We start from the raw sequence: 20,089 nt of genomic DNA, 5'->3' as shown, positions 1-20,089 counted from the left end.
GGCTTTTTTGTCTTCCTTTTAGCTTCAGTGGTGTTGGTGACATTGATCTTGTAGAGGAAGTACGTGACAGAAAGGGGGTGGCAAAATACACTACTCTTCAAAGTTACTGTGGGTCACTTTGCATGACAAGTCTCAACAGCAGAAGGGAAGCCTTTTGCTCCGAGTTACTAAATGCTTTATCATACTAACCTGATTTAAACCCCCCCATGGAAAAGACCTTTCCTGTGACTGCTGCATCTCGGCTGGGCAGTCATGCCTTGCTTTGTACATTGCTGCCTTAGCAAATGCAGAGGGGAGTGTATGATACAGGAGGCCAATGCTGCCACCGTCATCAAGCCCCTGTCCCAGCAGCCAGGTGGCAGACTGGCTTGGAAAGTGTGAGTTGCAAATTCAGCCTTAAGCATGCAGATGGAAGCCAGAGCCCTCTGTTTTGTGTCGTTGCTAAGATCTTTGTGATCTCTTATTCTAACTTGTTCCCAGTGTAGGATGTTGAAGGTGAAAATGAAGTTACTTTTAATGTATTTCCATGTATCAGAGTGATGTAGGAAAAATGTCAAGAGTTAACAGGAAGATTATTGGCTACAAGATGGAAATCAGCATGTTCTTAGATGAGGGTGTGGATTGCATTTCTTTATATTGTGTGTTTGACACTTCCACCATAATACTGGTTTTACAGTTGTGGGACAGGGTAACTATTTGTAGGACTTGGACCCTCTTGTGGCTCAAATTACAACCTGAAAGCAGTTCTTTTGATCTTTCATCCCTGCAGGGTAAGCAGTTGTTATTACAGGTCTCAAGGGGAAACAAGTCCATACTCGCCTTTGTTGACAATTGAAGTCAACAGGCAATAATAAGGAATGTTGGCCCAGACTTCACCTGTAACTCATCAGGAGTAGATTTAAGACAAGCAGACTTGAGAGATTATGTGCAAATGATAATCCACTGGATTTACCTTTGGCCCACAGATCATTCTCTCATCTGGCAAATGTATCTATCATAAGGTACACTAAATACCCCAAATATTTAAGTATTCTACTCTTGCCTTTCAACTAGTTTCTTTGGGATAGCCTTTTCTGTTCACTTCGTTCTCTTCAGCTTCTTTTGCTTCATGCTGGTTCATTTATACTGTGAATTTGGTCTGCTATGAATCCTGCAGTGTACCCTGAAGGTACATGACATCCCATGCCACCCAAACATTTCAAATCACCGTACGAGTAAGGTTCATACTTTTTGGCTGGAGCTCAGAATTGTCATCCAGCATTTGAGAAAGGTGCTGTATATCTCATGTAGAACAGCTTTTATGAGGCTACTGTTGCTCTGCACTGGCTACGTGGGTTAAGGGTGGGCTGCAGCTGAATAATGCCCTTTGGTTTCAAAAGTTAATACAGCAGTGAAATTGAATAATTTCAGGCTGAGTTTAGACCTTAGTTGTGTGCAGGCTGGTGGAGAGAAGGTCTTTTGCAGTGATCTCTGTATACCACATGGAAGGAACTGATTTGCACAGCTGGATGCAGGTGTGGATTGCCCAGTTGTCCTGCTTGTGTAAAAATAGGATTTGAACTCTTTTTTTTTTGGAAAAGTGCTTTGAATGTAACATTTGCTCCACAGATTGTTTACTGGAACTATGGCATGTTGAGGCTGTGGGACTCCAGGCACTCGAGCTGTGCACAGTGTGAGCATTGCTGAAAGCATCTCCTGTTGTTCTGTGGCATGAGTGGCAGAGCATGGGGCAAAAATTGATGCTCTTTGTTACTTGCAACTAGAATCACTGAGGTGCCCTGGGGTGGTAGCTTCTGAGAGGAAGTTTAAAAAGCATCAATAGAAAATGTATCTACTTTTGTGTTTCAGCACTTAGGAGAGAATTTATGATGTATAGATAGAGTTCATAGATACTTAAAGCATTTCATATGTGTGTGTTTAATGGAATGGATTGCCACTTTACTGAATATAGCATCAAATCAGCTCTGTTAATTGAAAAAGATTTTTCACATTATTGCTAATGATGTGACACAGTTTTGTTAGAGATGGCGCATAAAATAGTGCTACTTGAAGTGACATTAATGTATGCATTTAAATGCCTTTTTTCCCATTTACGTGCATTATTGATTTTATTTCATTGTTGAGCTGCTAATGGATTTATAATTTGAATACAGTCACTGTAATCAATGATGAGATTATTAGTCTTAAAATAGAACTTTAAAACTACGATGAGGTAATTTACCAGTGACATGATAGTGAGTGGGCTGCCCAACCAGGAAAACTGAGTCCTCCATAGACAGATAGGAGCAACCTCATGTTCAGGAGCTCTGGTCCTTCAACCACCCTGATATCTGTTGGAGGGACAAAACAGCAGGGCATAAAAAATCCAAGAGGTTCCTGGAATGTGTTGATGATAACTCTTCTCCAAATGATAGAAGAGGCAACAAGGAGAGGTGTTATGCTGGACCTTGGCGATGATCAGTAGCACAGAGTCCAGTTGGAGCCCTATAGCCAGTGGTGTTCCCCAGGGGTCAGTACGGTGTCCAGTCTCATTCATCTTATTCATCACTGCTCTGGATGAAGAGACAGAGTGCAGCCTCAAGAAGTTTGCGGAGGATGAACAGCTGGGAGGAGTGGTCGATACCCCAGAGTGCTGTGCTGCCATTCAGCAAGACATGGACAGTCTGAAGAAATGGGAGGAGATGAACCTAATGAAATTCAGCAAAGGCAAGTGCAGTGTCCTGCACCTGGGGAGCATTAATCCCATGTACCAGTACAGATTTGGGGCTGACCTACTGGAAAGCAGCTCTCAGGATCCTGATAGACAGCCAGCAGTGTGCCCTTTTGGCCAAGAAGACCAGCAGGTCTAGGGAGGTGATCCTTCCCCTCTACTCAGCACTAGTGAGGCTGCATCTGTAGCACTGTTTGCATAACTGCCACTATCTCAAAACTGGATGAGTTTGTTCTTTTCTGGTATTTTATTTGAAGGAAGTGTTTGCAAGGTGCTGTAGGGAAGAGTCCTTTGCTGTGTTTTTGGTGTTGTTTGGCAAAGATAATGGATCTGCCATTCAGAACTGTCCCTGTTTCTCAACAATGATGGTGATGAAGTTGTGAAAGGCAGTTGGCTGTTTTAGGGGAAGATGGCCGTGGAAGGATGAAGAAGGGGTGAGTGGCCCTTGTGATACCTGGCTTGGCAAAGGTCTGGGTTTAGGTTGTCCTTGCAAGGTAACTGTATGGACATCCCCTTGAGTCTCATCATCCTCTCCTGATCACTCTGAAGTACTTATGGGGGCCTGCGGGAATAGCACAACCTTCTGCTACTCGTTAAGCTAAGATTGTAGTGAAAAGATTATATGGGAATGATAAGAACATTAATAATATCCTGCTGGGTCTCAGCTGCAGCCTGTCTAGCCCAGGGCTGTCTCCAGCAGTGAAGCTGGAAATGGTGTTTAGGGAGAGCTGCTCTCTGCAGTCTGCTCATACTTCCCCAGTGCACACAGTTGGAAAATTCACAGGGATGCATACCTGTCTCTTCCCTTTAGTATCTGTTTATGGACCTGCTCTCCAGGAATTGCTCTAATTCCTCTCTGACCCTGCAAACACTCTCTACCTCCACAGCCTCCTATGTCAGCAGGTTCCACAAGTTCACTGTCCCAGTGCACTTCCATAACTTTGTAAACCTCAGTCAGGCTGTCCTCAATCTTCCCCGCTCCAAGTTAGAGTCCCAGCCTCTTTCATCTCTCCTCCTGGGTCAGTTGATTCATCTTCTTGACTATTTACTTTCATATCTCTGTCATTTCCCTTCCTCCCTTACCCTGTCTTGAGAGATGAGAGATGCAGGACTAGGAGTCATAGAGGAGGGGCAGGCATTGGTCTCTTCTGTGGTGACCAGGGACAGAATCCGAGGGAATGGCCTGAAGTTGTGTTGGGGGGGGTGTGGGTTGGATATTAGAAAAAGGTTTTTCACCCAGAGGGTGATTGGGTACTGGAACAGGTTCCCCAGAGAAGTGGTCACAGCACCAAGCCTGACAGAGTTCAGTATTTGGATGATACCCTCAGGCACTCTTGGGAATGGTCCTGTGCAAGTTTAATAGTTGGACTCAATGATTCTTGTGGGTCCCTTCCAACTCCGCAGATTCTGTGATTCTGTGGTTCTCAGTATGTGAGCACCCTCCTTGTTCTTTGTGCCCTGCATTGTCATGTCCAGAATTTTTTTCCTGTTTTTTTCTTGGCTGCTGCTACATTTTGATTCAGAGGAACTGTCAATAACCCTTGAATCTTCCGAGCTGTAGCTGCAAGTTTTGAGCTCAGCACTGTGAAGGAGTTATTCAGTTATTTTCCCCCATATACATCTTTTTGTCTATGTCAAATCTCACCTGACACTTTGCTCACTCGCATTTGGGAAGTTCTTCTGGAATTCCTTACTACTGGCATTTGGCTACTTGAAAGAGCTTTGGGACATCTGCAGGCTTGCAGATTTCACTCTACTCATGGTGGATCACAGCTGTCTGTGTGTCTCAGTTACACGGTTCCCACACTGAGAGCAAACAGCACATGGCAAGGAACAGCCAGAAGACAAGAGCTGTATCTGCACAGCACCATCCCTCATTTGGGACATGAGTGTGCTTCAGCAATCATCCCAATGATCACAACTGTGCTAACTTAATGCTGCTTCATGAGCTTACCTGTAATTAAATCTCGGTCTCTGGATTTGGGTGTATTAAAGACCCAGTTTTCCCTTCAGATAATGAGGGCTTGTACCTCTTCAAATGAGATACTAGTCAATGGGTGCCTTGCATGTGGTAGCTGTCAGGCAAATTGATCCTAAGGGATGTTCTTTTTAAGACAGTTACATCCAATATACAAGCAGTTCAAGCATGATTGAAATAGAAATTAGGTATGACAGTCTCCGTCCACCTTTGCCTTTATTTGATGACATTGTATGTCAATCATTATAACAATATAGTGATTATAATAAAATTAGGAACATGGTGATTACTTAATAGAGAGTAGTCAAGGTACAGTGCGATTTGGTTGAGTTGCCTAAATCATTGAGAAATTCTGTTGTGGAGTCAGGAAGGTGACACAAGTTCTCCCATCTCAAAGCTCTGTGTGTGTCCTGTGTTAAGTGGCTGTTTGAAACACATCTGGCCTAGGGAAGTCAGTCCTAATGGAAAACCATTTGTCTTCGTGTTGGAAACCCAATCCTAAACTGACAGAAATTTGCATTATTATGAGCTTGTTAATGAATTCCTTTGCTTGCTCATATAAACCTCTGACAAAAAGCAGAGGTTCAACTGTATATTTGCCCACTTGAATAAATACCCTGAGCAGTACACAGCTATGTTTTTTGGCACTGGAGGTTGTAACTATTGTAATATGTGTCAGCAGGGAAGGCTCTGGGCAATACTTACTGATGCTTGCCTGGCAGCATTGGAAGAAACAGTTCCTCTAGCCTGACTGTTTTAAAGCCACTGCACATGAAAAGTCCTTACTTGAGATACTAATTTGCAACAGGACCTATGTCCTTCTTGATAGCTCATTTCACGACTTCCTGATTTTCCGGGTGGTGGGTTTGAGCAAATAAGAGGGTGAGGTTCATGTGACTGGTGGTCAGATAGCTGTGAAGAAAGAAAGAAAAAGAGAAGTGCTTGCTGTCTCTTTTGGTTTTGGTGGCCTGAGTGGCTGAAATGTGGAGCAATTTGTCTGTCACTGCCTGGTGACATCTTTGCACCACCAGAGCCCCGGCTTCAGAGTCTGAGAACATGGGCAATCTGAAGGAATGAATGACATTTCATTTTGTAGATGGAGGCCTGCCCAAAACCTTAATAAATTTTTCAGGGACCGAGGATCATGGTTTAGGAGAGATCTGGCTCAGACTGAGATCAAGAAGCCCCTGCTCAGAGGGAAGAAGCTGCTAATTCTCCATCCTTGTACTGTCAGGGATGCCAGTGCTGGATGTAGCTGGGTGCATGTGCCCTGCACTTGAAGGATGAGGTCTTTTCTGTGCATGAGGCACAGACTGCTAGTAATTTTTGGTGGTTAAGATCCAAACCTCCAACCTGTTTTAGTAATTCAGATATAATTTCAAAAGGCAAGAGCTCTGAGGTTGTCTTTGGACCGCCTGTATTACTTTCCAGTCTGTGAGAGCAGATGGGCCTCTCTATTTCTGTTTAATTCTATTTCTCTGTAATTTTTCTCCTTCTGCCTCGTTTTCAGAGATCAGTGATAAGCCAGGCATTAGCAACTTTTGTAGCTGAAAACCTTTTTTTTGAGAGAAGGGATATTATGCTCTGCGTTTGATTTTTCACTGAACACGAGATGCATATAAAAGTTTGGAACTACAGGTTTAAGCATTCTGGTTACCACATCACAGCTGCGGGTTATAAAACGACTACAGTAGTGTATTGTAGTTATAAAATGCCCCAGTTATTTTATAATGAGCCCTGGCAGAAACAACGTCAAATGGCAGTAAAAAAGTTTATCCCAGAACATGTTTCACTTCAGCCTGGCATATGCTGCCCTGTTAACTTTATGTAATGCTCGTCATTCAGGAGGAGGCATTTCACACAGAAGACGTGTGCAGGACTTATCCATGCTTACTTGAAAGAGGGGTTTATATTATGAGCATTATCCAGCTAGAGATTTACGTCACATTTGTTCCAGTTAGTGGTAATAGGTCATGAGAGTCTTTGAATGAATCATTTGGGCAGAAAATTATTGTTTTATCATATACAAACAGTAGCTTTAATATATTGCAAAATCATTAGATCAAGCAGTTTTTACAATTTAATTGACTGTGACATTATAGTCAGAAAGGGGAAAATGGTAAGTTAAAGCAAATACTCAGAATTCTGTATGTCTGACTGCTAGTCAGAAAGGGGTAAAAACAAGAAGAAGAAGGGGAAAAAAATCACCAGTACAGACTCAGGCTGTGCTAGAGCAGCTAGAGCCTTACCTGCAATACACTGTTGAAACCCTGTGGAGTGCTTTCATTATGGGACTAATTTTTTGAAACAAAGTAAATTGTATTAAGTTCTGACTCTGATTACACAGATGTGTGTCAGACTTGTTAGCTCCTATAATTTTCTCCATCCTATCTTCTGTGATTCTGTTCTTGATAGTCTTTTGCAGCTCTATCCAACCCTCTGGTTTTCTTTTGCCACGACTGTACTGTCCTGGGGCTAATCCTGGGACTAGTTTTTCTCTCTATTTTTGTAGTCCCGTGTTTTTCTTGCCTGTCACCAGAGACATGTTTTGCATGTGTTACAGAGACCAAGTGGCATGAACTTAGCTTGGCTTTTTTGGATCCCTGGACAAAGGTCAATGTCCAGATAATGAAAGTATCCAGGAAACTGAAAACATTATGGCTTGGTTTTTGGCTTTGCATTTCAAACTTGTAAAGAGCTTGTTAGGATTGTAATTGTCCTTTGGATGGTAATGGCCTGACAGAGTACCGTGTACCTGGAAGTTTCATTTATGGCCAACTTCTTTGTAGTGTGATTTTGGACTAATCTGACGTTTTTAAACCTGGGCAGATGTTTCCTGCCATCTAGTCATGTCAGAGAACCTGTGTAATGGGAATGCTCCTGCTCTGCCCAGCACACCTCCGTAGCTTGAGGATGGCTGGTCACCTCCATCTCTTCCTGCCCTCTCCCCCAGCCTTTGGCTGTCTTAAGTGGGAACAACTCATACTGTAATTACTTGTTGTGGTACTGCCAACTTCAGCTGTGTGTGTGGATGCTGCCAGCTGGGAACATAGCATGTCTAGCTCTACTCCCATGTCCTCAGGGTGGGCACTGGGACCTGATACCAAAAGCTTCCTGTGTGTGATGCAGGCACTGGTATGAAACACCAAAACATTGGTCATTCCTGCACGTGCAGAATGCTTCGTGTGGCATTCTCAAATGTTGTCCTTGCTGTGTTCGTACTGGTGCCAGTTTTCATGTGACTTTGAGGAGAGTAGAAAGAAAGGGTCCTATAGAGCAATTTTGGAAATCCTTCCTTTGAAGTTTAGATCGTTTCCAGAGGGTTAATGGTTTTTATCCAGTGAATCTTCTCTTAGAAAATTAAAACAAACATTACTTTCTGAATGTGAAGGCTTATGACACGTTAAGTGTTCGGTGCAGTCCGTAACACTTTATAGTGACAAGATCGTGATTTCAGCATTTGATCATGAGTGATTTATGAAAATTCAGTGAATGTTGAAGCACAGTTCCCTCTCAGCTGCAGTCTGGAGTCTTCTCTCTGTGCAGACTTGCATGCTTGAAAAAGTTACACGAAGTTGCTTACAGTCCCCTAGAGAATTATATTTTCCATACACACATGTGAGAAAAATATGTTGAGATGAGGAAAGAACATGAAGTAATTCCTGCATTTTTTTTTGTGGTGTGACAGGCTGAAGTGCCCAGGTCCATTACTTGTCTTTAGTGTTCTTGCCTCAGGGCATATCACTTGGACCTGGCAAATTTCCTCATACCTGAGTCCTCCTCCTCATCACCTGAGAGATGTAGCTGTCTCAGGGAGACCTGAACGTGACTGTGCTGGAAAATCCTGTCACTTTGGATGGTGCAAGCAGTCCTTGAAATGAGTCCTAAACTTGGAAGAAGTTTTGGGGTTTTTCAGCCTCTGATCATGCAGCAAAACTGATGTTACCTCTGTGTTTAGGAATACTAATTGGGTAGTTGAAGGCAAATAAAATTATATGGGTTGTCTTCTGCAGTAGTTTTTATCTTGCATGTCTTCACTTTTTCTCTCTTTACATGAAACAGTGCCTTCTCTTGGCTTCCTTTCATCCTCCTTTCGTGCACACACAAAATTGAGAAAAAAAAACTTCCAGATTTATCCAGAAATTACAGTTTAAATTTTCATATGTGTCTAAAGTGGGAATGGCAATTTTCAGACATTCAACTTAGATATGTTGTTCTGGAAAGTATATTAACCATCTGCTATCTGAAATACCAGATTTGATTTGGATATTTCAAGTTACATGGTTAATATGTCCAAAATCATTAGTCTCTTAGAAATACAGGTTTCTAAGTTCTCATAGAAATAAGAAAGTGGTGTAAAAGGAATATATGTTACACATTGTTCATAATTTGTTAAGTGTGAATAGCTTTTACAGGAATTGATCTGTTAAGAGATTCCAGTCAGTTGTTACAAGTCTCTTACACTTTACTGTAAAATTCAGTGACATTTCATGCTAACTCTACAGATTTCATATTTAGCTTTACATCATGCTATCACTGAGATTATATGCTAGTTAAAGTGTGATTGGTTAGAAACACATTGCTGCTTCTGCCTTTTTTTCCCTAAAATTTTGCTGAAATGTAATTTTCTTTGTTTCAAGGTCTGTTGTGTAATATAGCCCCTGTTGAAAGTGAATGGTAAAATGTGTTGGGAATTAATCTTGAGCCTGTAATTTTTAATCTGAGACAGCATTCTATGTGTCGGAGGGTTATGGTTATGGTTGTCCTCCTGACAGAATGTGGGGGAGTATTCAGACACTAATGTGGCAGTGTCTGCCACCATGGGTGCTGGTTGGGTGTCATTCTCTTGCTGGCCATCAGGCCATCGCCGCTGAGAATGGCAGTCCCTGATGGGCTAGTTTGTAGGTTCTGGGTGATGGCTACAGAGTTTAGATCTTTTAGTCTGAAAATGGTTAAATCCATAAGTAAGCTCCACTTATTTGTCAGTGCTTTGTGTCAGTTCACGTAACTCCAGAGTTCAGATACCACAGTGGATTTTACCCATCTGTGTTCTTCCCCGTGCCATGTACTTTCTGTGACTGGTATAGGTCAAGACCACACATTTGTTGCTTCAGTGCATTAATGATCAAATACCTGCTTTATCGACCCCCTCAAGGTTCATTACTCCATCACTTAGTTATAAGCAATTAACCACATGAGTGGATCTGATCCTTTTCCAAGCATCTCTGTTCCTGGCTGTCATTGCCAGTAGATCATGGATGGGATAGACAAACTCCCTTTTTAAAGCATGTTTTCTTGCCATACTATTTCTGTGTGCCAGTCTTGATCTCAAGCAGTGCTTGGTCTGTCTTTCTGCCTGCATCACTAAGAAATCTGATCTCAGGAGACTTCTGCATTACAAAGTGAAGGGTTTTGTAGAGGCTTATTCAAAGTTTCCAGTTTGGCTTCTAGCATGAGTAGCTTTGCTAGGATTAAGTTAATCTGCATGAATGTTCTTCTGTGTCTCAACCTCAGATCTCTTAGGTGAGCTCTATAAAGGTACATTTTTGTATAGCACTCTATGGTAAAGCATTAGTCAGCCACTCCATAATACTGATAATACTACTAATCTTTAAAGAGCAGACGTTCAAAAGAGCTGGTTGTTGACTTTGCTGGGAACTGGGAATTCAGCACTCAGTCTGTATAGAAATGAGTCCAGAGGAAACTCCAGACATCTTTTCATGCACCTGTTGAACACTGCTTGGTTGACAGTTTTCTTTTACTTAGTACCTAATAACAGGGTTGCCTCAATTCTCATGAGAAAATCTGTTTGTGTTGTTGGTGTATGAGAAAATTGAGGGTGTGTATGTAACTGGGAAGGCCCTATTCCCATGTCTGCATATCTGTAGTTGTAAAACATGATCTACAGCAGCTCAAAATTTAAAATTTGGTGGCATCCCAGGAAGTGCCTTAATTGCGTTTGTGCTTCATTACAAGGCTGTCTGCTTTCCTGGAATTTATTTTAGCTAATTAGTTGGAAATGTCAAAGTAGTATTTCAGATGACAGAAACATCATATATTATCATACATGAAGCAATTAACTCTTTTGACAAATATTTATTGTAGTGTCATCTTTAATTAAATCTTCAGAACTCGTAGACATAGAGCAGGTTCTTCCGAAAAGGAAGCATCCCAGCACTGTCAGTAGCATTTGACTGATGGGGCTTAATTGAACTTGGTACTTGAAAGAGTTGGTGGCCTAAACACAAAGATATAGACATGACACAGTTTCACAATACAGATGTCTGATATTTTGGCAAAAATTGCAAAACAATCACCACCTTCCAAACTGTCTCAGACGCTGCAGATGCATTATGCTGGAGAAGATGCATCTCCAGTCGCTCCTGTTCTTCCACTAGAATGGTTTGCAGGAAAAAAAAGTGTCATACACTTGTGCTGCTAAGATAAATAATGCTGAAAAGCGAGGCAGTATATATGTTTTTAAAAAAATCAATTTTTTCTTTTATTTAGTTCTTGGAGTTATTCATGTGGAAACATGTTACGAATGTGACTGTTTGGTTAGTTCCTCTTAAACAGATAGGTTCTGTAGATGATGTACCACTGAGAAATAATTCCTGACAGTTATAACTGAACCAGATAAACAGTTCTGCCAGCTCCCAAATAACACTGTAAAACAAAAGGGTTCTGCTTATCGTTTTCTGTTTCTTCATGCCTGTCAAACTATTTAACTGTGCATTACCCATCACAAAGGTTCTCTCTGTTTTTCTGCTCCTCTGCTGTGGTCATGGTTTTTACATTCTCTGTTGCTGGACCTGCTGTGGTACACTTGTCCAGCTCTATCACTCCTCAGCTGCTGCTGATCTTCACCTTCAAAGGTACTCTTTGGAAGTGCTGCACGAGATTTTCTCTGTTGTGGCCGTGTATTAACTAGTACTAACCTGTACATATGGTTTTATTTTTTTTTTCAGGCAGAAACAGCACCAGAAAGTGGCCGAGATGTTCCCAGTGTTCAGATCAGCTCAGGGCAGCACAGCTCTGACCTCTCGGGAGCCGGTGGCATGGCAGCCTCCCAGAGCGTGGTTGCTCCGGCCGGGGTCTCAGCGGGTACTTCAGCTGCAGCTTCCTTCTTCATAAGGTAGTTTTTCACCTTTCTAGTTTCCATAACTGCTCATGGGTCTTCAGGCAGTTGTGAAATGCCGTTGAATCTGTGTCACGGGTAGAAGGTGTGATTGTGTGGTGCTGGCTGGCGAGAAGGGGAGTTGGTCACCTGCTCATGACTGTGGCTTTGTGCTGCCGCTGGGGTGCAGGGGTGTGATGGTGACGCCCTGCTTCTCTCTCTGGAGACCTCAGCAGGAACTTAAGCAAAATCCTAGAAATTGTGTGTTGGACATTTTCTAGTCCTTAATGGCCATTTCTACCGTAAGCCTTTTATTCTGTAGGTTACCTTGGTGCTAAAGCTGAAGTACCAAGTTTAAAAAAAAAAAGAAAGTTACATTTTTATTCAGTAGCATGGCCTGTGTGTCCAAATGAAAGTTTTTACATGGTTGGTAGTAACAGTTAAAACAGTTTAAGAAATTCTTTTTTTAGCAGTAGCCCAGAGGAATCTTTTTCTTTCATTCCTTGGTCTTGTAACAAAAATTATGTTAGTTTTGTTTGGATGTTTGTTGTAATTAGCAATGTTGATTAAATGCAATACGCTGTCAAGCAGATGGTATTTAAAACAACAAAATTCAGGGCTTTGTACTTGCATTCCAACTCCTTTTTAATTCAGAACTGAACATATTTTCAGACAATATTGAGAAACGTATGTCTGTGAATGGCTGTAAAGTCAAATTTATGCTCGGAGTGAGAATACTTCTTATCATTTAAACACGATGGTAATTGTGATGCTTCCTTTTAATTGATCTTTAACATGTTTTGTACCATTAAATAAATGATGTTTAATGTAAGTTACAACCTGACCTCAAAAGGAGCTCAACTTCCCAAGTTTTGTTTTTTTCAGAAGAAAATAGTACAATGAATCTTAAGTGTTAAATGCCTACATATCACAGTCTGTCTGTACACAAGAAGTTAGGAAATGACTGCCATAAGAGTTCTTTATGTAAGTTAGTGGTTTGTACTGTGGATTTGAAGTCAACACAGAGAAATGGTTGCCTACAGAGGATGATTGGTTTAATTTAAAGACAGGTGTCTGAAATTAGTGAGAATGGAGAGGAAGAATAAGGGGAAAATCTCAGGCATCTCTCTTCTTGTTTAGTTACCTAAGTAAGGACAGATGAATATTCTCCAAAGTATCTAGAATGGACAGCAGCACAGCTTTTGTTACTGTGTTTCCTATTATGGGTATAAACAGTGTAATTTTAGCTTAATCTATTTTGGATTTATTTCAGTGTTAATCTGCATGTCACAAACAAATGTAGAGACTTGTCCCTTTCACAGGGTAAGGCAGAAAATAAAATACCTTCATTGGAACTGAAAGAAATCGTTGCCTAGTAGTCTGAAATAAGACCCAAAATTTTTTCTCCCGTTGATGCTTTTGTCGTTGGTCAGCAAAACTCATTTCTGTCTTTATTGTGAAGCAATTGTCATTGGCTTGAGTCAAAAATTCTTGAAGTCAGCAGCGAGACTGCAAATGACATCACTGTACTTTGGATCAGGCCCTAATTGCTTCTCATGAATCTGTCTTTGCCTCAAGTGAATCAGTTTTATAGCTTTAGCAGCTATGTGCTAGCTAAAAAATTTTAAAAATCAATTAGTACATTGCTTATTCCCTACTTATGTTTCCTCTGTTCAAAATTGTTTCTCTTCAGTTTTTTAACCAGGGAACAGGGCTGGTTGAAATTTTTGTGCACAAAGCACTTCTGTTTGTTTTTGTGTTGCTGTTGACACACGTAAAATCTCAGAAGGGCTGAGGTCCGTCATTGATCCCTGGCAGTCATAAATGTGTTGAGCAGGTCCTCAGGTGGGTACCGTTGCATAGTCCTGGCTGGGCTGCTCCCCCAACATTGGCATTCACCTCAGGAGAGGCTCCCTCTGCTACTGCTCCTTCTCTTCTGACTCCTCCTGCCATGGGGACCTTTATGGATCAAGGTTTCCATGCTGAGTCTTCCTCCCACCCTTGAGCTGTGCAGTTCTCAGCAGGAGGGGGGAAGAAGAGGGGAAAATCTTCAAGGATGAGTGAGTGATGATAGATGCTGGGAGGATGTCTTATCCAGGGACTACAGATATTAGAATATCAATAGTCTAGGGGCTTTTGTCCAGCACTGGTGGGCTGTCAGGCTTCTTTGCTTCAGCCTTTCCAGTCCTATCCGTTTCCCTTTGTGCCATCTGGCCGTGAACTTGTTGAGGAAGAAGGTCAGCCCAGCCTTGAATCCTTTGCAGCAGCATCCACTTCTCTCTCCTTCATCTCTCTGTTCAACTAATCCTCTCTCAGGAAGCACCTGGAGATGAAAGAGAAGTCATGGCAGCAGTGTTAGGTTGTAGTCCCTGTTCGTTACATTTGCTGATTTTTTTCCATTCTGAGTTTCACTCCTCAGCCACTTAAATTCTGAACTTTATAGCAAGGCCAGTATGTTAGTCATGTTATGCAGAGCCTGGCAGTTTGTTCTTGTGGAATAAATGCAGTTAATATATTGATATTCCTGTAGAGACACACACACACACACACACACACACACATATATATATATTTGCAAATCACTGGCCTCTCTTTGACCAAGTCTCCTAAGGACCTTCATCTTTTTACATGAGCCTTTTGTAAAAGGAGCTTTGGTTGGAACTTTTGCCTTAGAAATAAAGTAGCAAGGTAAAAATTTACATGCATATTAATGTTCAGTATATTTGGGTGTAGGTTTAGTTACTTTGGAAGACAAAGCCTTCATAGGATGCTTGTGGAAACTTGTGATTTCCTGAGCTGCAGTGACACTAGATACAGACTTTTTTTCACATGAATAAAGGATTCAGACTTACTCTTCATGAAACAGCATTAACTGTGCTTGTACAGCACAATTAGCTTTTGGGTTGTGATATGGTTTCCTGGCAGTATATAAATGTCTTTTTCACATTAGAACTAGAGTGTCTATTTGGTGAAATGACATACACTCTTGCTTGTGGCCTGCATTTTTTTGGGGGTCGGTTTCTTTTTTTTTTTATACCAGTTTGCTCCCTGATGGGATTCAGAGTTTTCTGTTTGTAAGGTCACAAACTCAAAAAATGGTACAGAGAGTTCATTTCCTCACCTGGAAAATAACAACTAAGAGCTCAGTAAAACTTTTACCTGGTGATAAGAGGTACCCGTGGTTAAAATGAGAATCTTTAAGATATTCTTTGCAGTGAATGCATTGATTTTGTTAAGCATATGTGCAGCCCAAATCTACATATTCATCCAAAGCTCCTTCTCATTTGAATGTCATATTTAATTTCTTCAAGCTTAATTATCTTCTGCTTAAAAAAAAAAGTATTTTATTCATTACCAAGAAATGCAGAGAAGTGCTAAGTATTCAAAATCAAAGCCAAATATTAAAGACAGCAGACAGAAGCGTATTAAGAAATTAAATCAGTTTTAAGCTTTTTTCCTCGCTGTGATCTGTCACAGAAGGAGGAAAGCTTTGATTAACATCTGACTGTGTCACGCAAGCAAATTGCCAGACATTAGTCAGTGGTTGTGTTACCGAAGGACCAGAGGATTTAGCAGGAAATGGAGCTTCTCAGTAGGTCACTGACAGAATAAGAAAGCTCGGGCAAAAAGCACAGCTCATGTTCATGGATGGCTGTGAAGAGACTCCCAGTTCACCCTTATGATTCAAGAGGAGAAGTTTATTCTTGCATTTTTCAGATTTAAGAAGAATGCAGCTAGGCTTTGTCCCTTGGTGTAACATGAACACACTTTATACCTCTTTCCAGGTGTTTTCTGTATAAGGAACCTGAACAAACTTAATAATATAAAGTGAAAATATGTGAGATAATTGTAGGACCCTTCTGTGAGTTATACTTGCAACTAAGTAAATATTGGCATATTTTGTTATAAAACTGTAATAAGCTCTTAGGCTTTTCTGTCACCTGGACACCTGGGAAGGAGAGGAAACAGAGTTTCCAAGAACAGGCAGGAGAAGGGCAGCGATGAGGAGAACAGGCATGCACTTGGAAGAGGTTAATGGGCTATCTGACAAAAAGAAAATACCATTCTCTTGGGAGGAGAATCAGATCCCCAATAAATCGAAGCTGCCACCATTAACATGCCCTTTCTGCCAGTTGGTGGCTGGGGACAGTGGTGGCAGCAGCGCCTGTGCTGCTGTTTGGGTGAGACCATGGGGACCTGCCCCCAGTGACAAGCTGGAAGGAAGGTTTGAGCATTGACAGGGCAACTAGGATGAAACAAAAGCTGTTTAGAGGAAAAGGGATATCAAAGCAAGCAGTGTTGAGCAGAAGACAAACTGTATTAAGTCCCTCTTCTAAAATTGCCATCTCCTTTGATGTTGAGTTGTTGATCTTTTCAAACTGGCGTGGTCACAGCATTGCACTTGCTGCTGTGGGGCTGCTGCCTTTGAAGCAGGGGAATATCTGTATGGTTGCAGCTCCTTTCCCTTGTATCTGCCTGCTTTTGTTTAACAAATACCCTTCCAAACATATAACACTCCCTTTGCACTCACTGGTTTTCAGTTTTCTAAATTATTTGCTAGATTAAAAACATTAAAGTTAATAAATCTGGAGAATTACAGTGGTGAACACACCCTTTATCTTTCCACTCTCACCATCTTCCAGCGCATGTTTGGGAAAGCTGTGTCAATTTAGACATGATACAAAACATTGCACATGATATGCTTTTTGCAAGCAGCTTTTCTTAACAGAATATACAATCTCTGAGTAATGTAATTGAACATCTGAAGAGTTAAAATAAGCGTAGTTGTCTTCTTCTAGAGTCAGGATATTCCATCATATTTTAATGCCTGTGAGTTTGGATTAAAGAATCTAATTATTCACTAATGAGCAGTAATGGTACATATAAACTAAGGGTCACTATCCTATTACAGGCACCTGATGGTTCACTGATAAGCATTTGGTCATTAGATTGACCATAAAATATAGTCAATAATTGAGGTTACTCATAGAGCAGACACCTTATCAGCTTTAGGCATGGTGGGACAGCTTGTCAGTACTCTGTGTCCTGATTGTGCTGTGACTGAGCATATGATTAGGGTATTGAAGCAGTCTGTATCTAATGAAACTGCAGGAAAGGCATAGCAATATTAGCACAACCACTAAATGACTAATGTGTTTTTGTTCCAAGCCTTAGACACTTCAATTAGTTCCAATAAACTCTGATCTAGTGTAGCGGTAGGCAGAGAATTCAGATATTTTGTGTACAAGCTTTCATTACACTAGTCAAAATTTGTAACGTTTAGGGGACAGATGAAATCTGTGTGGCTCTGAATGAAAAATGGTGGAAGTAATAAAGGCTGTCATTACCGTTTTTACTTTTTTTTTTTCAGGGATTTTTTTGCATTTTTAAAATTTAGAATACTGAGACAATGCCTAATGCCTGATTTAAAAGATGAAGCCGATAGCAGCAAAGTAGATGTCTACATTTTACTTTAAGGTCCGTTCATGCAGTTCATGTAGGCTTTGCATATAATCTAAACTTAGAATGTGTTCCTTAGCATTTTCTGCCATATGGAACATTAGTCAAATAGTCTTGTCTTGAAAGCTTTTGTGGAGATATTGATTTTGCTGTGTTTCAAACTGTTGCTGAGAAAATAACCTCAGAACCTATTCTTTTATGATTTTTTTTCCATGAGGATGCCTTAACTTTCATAAATTATTTAATATGATGAAGGCTGCAAAATGCTTTTTGTCTTTCTGAACTGCTGTTGAGGCTTCTGTGATACAACCTTGGAAAGTAACCATAGAAACATGTTAAAAGCATCAACTGAAAATCAGTAGTTCAGTTTGACAGTGATGCAAATTCTGTGAAAGAAGATTATGATGTATTAGGAACACTTGAGGCATATATTACTGCTAACCTGTTAAACCTGATTATTCCATGACTACCAGTACTTTCAGAATTTAATGCAGATGAAAGAAAGGGAAGAAAAAAAAGAAGACATACTTTTTTTAAAGTTACCATGTTTAAGATGTTTCTTGGTAAATCACTTCAGCCTCTCATTCTCTGTCCTGTTAAAAGCAAGAATTACATTTCTGCTAAGCTCATAATGTAGTTCCCTGTATTTAATAGCTGTAAACTTTTGCCCACTACCCTGCTGGGATGCACTGGTATCCTGCCTTTGTGTGGAGCTGGCACAAATTAAATCTCTTTGACAGATAAAGTGGATAACTGGGTTACGAATAAGCAGTAGTTCACCAAAAGGTGAAGAAAATTTGTGATTCATTGTATCCTGGGCTAGAGATTTTTGTGCTGACCTGTGGTAGTTAAGCTAGTCTGTGAGGTTGAAACAGAAGTGCTTACAATAGTTGCAGGTAACCATAGTAAATTCTTGATAAATCAGGGGTGAAGAGAAGCAGCGGAGTCACTCATTAAAGCTTCCTCAGTAAGCATAATCCACGCCCAAGGAATCCTGTGCTGAGGTGATGTGCGAAAATTTTCTTTGAAATGGTTACCTAGGAAAGTGGTGTACCAGCACTTCCCAGTTAAGGCTACTTTGCTGGCAGATTTATCCAAAATCCATGCATGGTTTGTCCCTAATTTGCAGTGTCATAGCAGTATCATAGGCGTTGCAGGGCTCCTCGGGGACATCATAGCTTGCTGACATTAATGCAGCCCAACAGCCCTTCAGTGCACCATCCCTCCTTTGTCAAATGCCTGGAATGCCCCAATTTCTCTTGCTACCATTTGGTCACTGGTCAGGAAAGGTGGCTGAGAAATTTGCGGCTTGGGGGAGAACTATGGATGTGCAAATGAAGTGGAGCATCCATCCGTTTCGAGGGTCAGCCGGGTACATAATTAGATACATAATTATTCTTTTCCCCTTAATGACTCCCTACTCTGGACTTAGAAGGCTGGAGCAGCCTGATCCCTGCAGTGTCCTCCTGACTGCATGGAGCTCGAGAAGGGGATGCCCTCCTGCCCCCTTTCCCCTCTCTGCATGGAGCTGGGGAGAGCAAGAAAGCTCTCATGCCCATGTGCAAATGGAGAGGGAGCGGGTGTCACCAGAGGGCTTGCCTTGTCTTGCCGGTGCCATGCCGTGGCTGCTGGAATGTGGTTGCTAGAGAGCAAACATGACCTGCACGTAGCACAGCAGTACGTGGGGACAGGAGACGGGGCAGGGTGTGTGGCATTGAGCAGTATCTTGTATCATCTCAGGGCAGCTTAAGCTTTCCTAGTTGCTGTGGCAGCATAATACTGCCTGTAATTAAGGACAAACAAAGAGTGTATGCTTTGGGTATATCCCGTTTCACGTTAGCCTGTGAGGAGGATAAATTAGGAGATAAGCCTGAATTTAGTAGGCTTTGTTCTTGGGAACACAAATGACTCTCAGGGCGGCGTGTTTAGCAGCGGAACATCATTACTGCTAATACAGCATCGTACATTTACACAGTGCGTTATCAGCGCATGGTGAGCCAGGCCCCCTGCTATGGAGAGCTCATCTAGGATGGCTGAGAGATTGACTGGGCAAACAGAGATGAGACACAGAGCTGTAGTTCAGCAAAAGGAGGAGGTAAAGAAATTGGAGTAGCTGAGAGGGAATGTAGAGTTCGGATGTCAGCACTGCTGAGTTAGAACACTCCTGAAAGTGTGAAGAATATCCCAAAGGCCAACAGATTTGCAATCGGGGTATACCTGTTGATTTAGAGGGGTCAGGCACTGAGTGATCAGGCAAGGTGGAGAGCACATGGTGAGGATTTGAGAGAGCCTCAGAAGGAATGGGGTAGTGACCAGATGAAGCGGCACTGGGCATCTGTGTGTCATTGCCTTGGAAGACGAAGCTCCCAGTATAGAGTGTTAAGGATCATGGAATGAACCAAGGAGAGATGATGCAAGCAATCAGTGTCAGGGACATGTTTGGAAGGAGAAGCCTCACTTGGATAGCACAGGCTGTAGGACTTGTGTGGGAACAGGTTGGGCAGGAGGTGGCAGAATGAAGAAAGGAGGGAACCTGGTGCCGAACAGATTGGCAGGAAATATGAGAAGGAGGAAACAGTGAAAGATGGAAAAAATGGATCTAGTGATGTGGGAACTTCATGATGAGATCAGGATTTTGGAGAGGATGTTCTAGGTCTTTATTCTAGGTTCATAGCAAAAGCAGAATTGGGGCACAGCAAAGCACTTGCAGGGTTTCCTGCTGACTAAATACCTTAGAGATCTTTAGCATGTGAGGCCATCCTGACGAGGACTGACTTTTTTCAGCTATAATGCGCCTTGATGGATAATACAAAAGGTTCTGTTC

At 41.6% G+C, this 20,089-nt stretch overlaps 1 protein-coding gene across 2 annotated transcripts in view; it reads left to right on the top strand.

Moving 5' to 3' along the window:
• KIF26A (kinesin family member 26A) overlaps window positions 1–20,089 on the top strand; it is a 101,271-nt gene that overhangs the window by 40,367 nt on the left and 40,815 nt on the right. For both annotated transcript variants that reach the window (XM_027887531.1, XM_027887532.1), the window contains exon 4: window positions 11,657–11,823. In XM_027887531.1, the coding sequence (XP_027743332.1) occupies window positions 11,657–11,823 (167 nt within the window). The remainder of the gene's footprint in view (window positions 1–11,656; window positions 11,824–20,089) is intronic.

This window comes from Empidonax traillii, unplaced genomic scaffold (genome assembly GCF_003031625.1).
Source record: "Empidonax traillii isolate 1590-97213 ecotype Southwest subspecies unplaced genomic scaffold, ASM303162v1 scaffold213:size761030, whole genome shotgun sequence".
NCBI lineage: Eukaryota > Metazoa > Chordata > Aves > Passeriformes > Tyrannidae > Empidonax > Empidonax traillii.
Note: the sequence above shows the minus strand (reverse complement) of the source record. Positions and strands in the feature narration are given on the sequence as shown.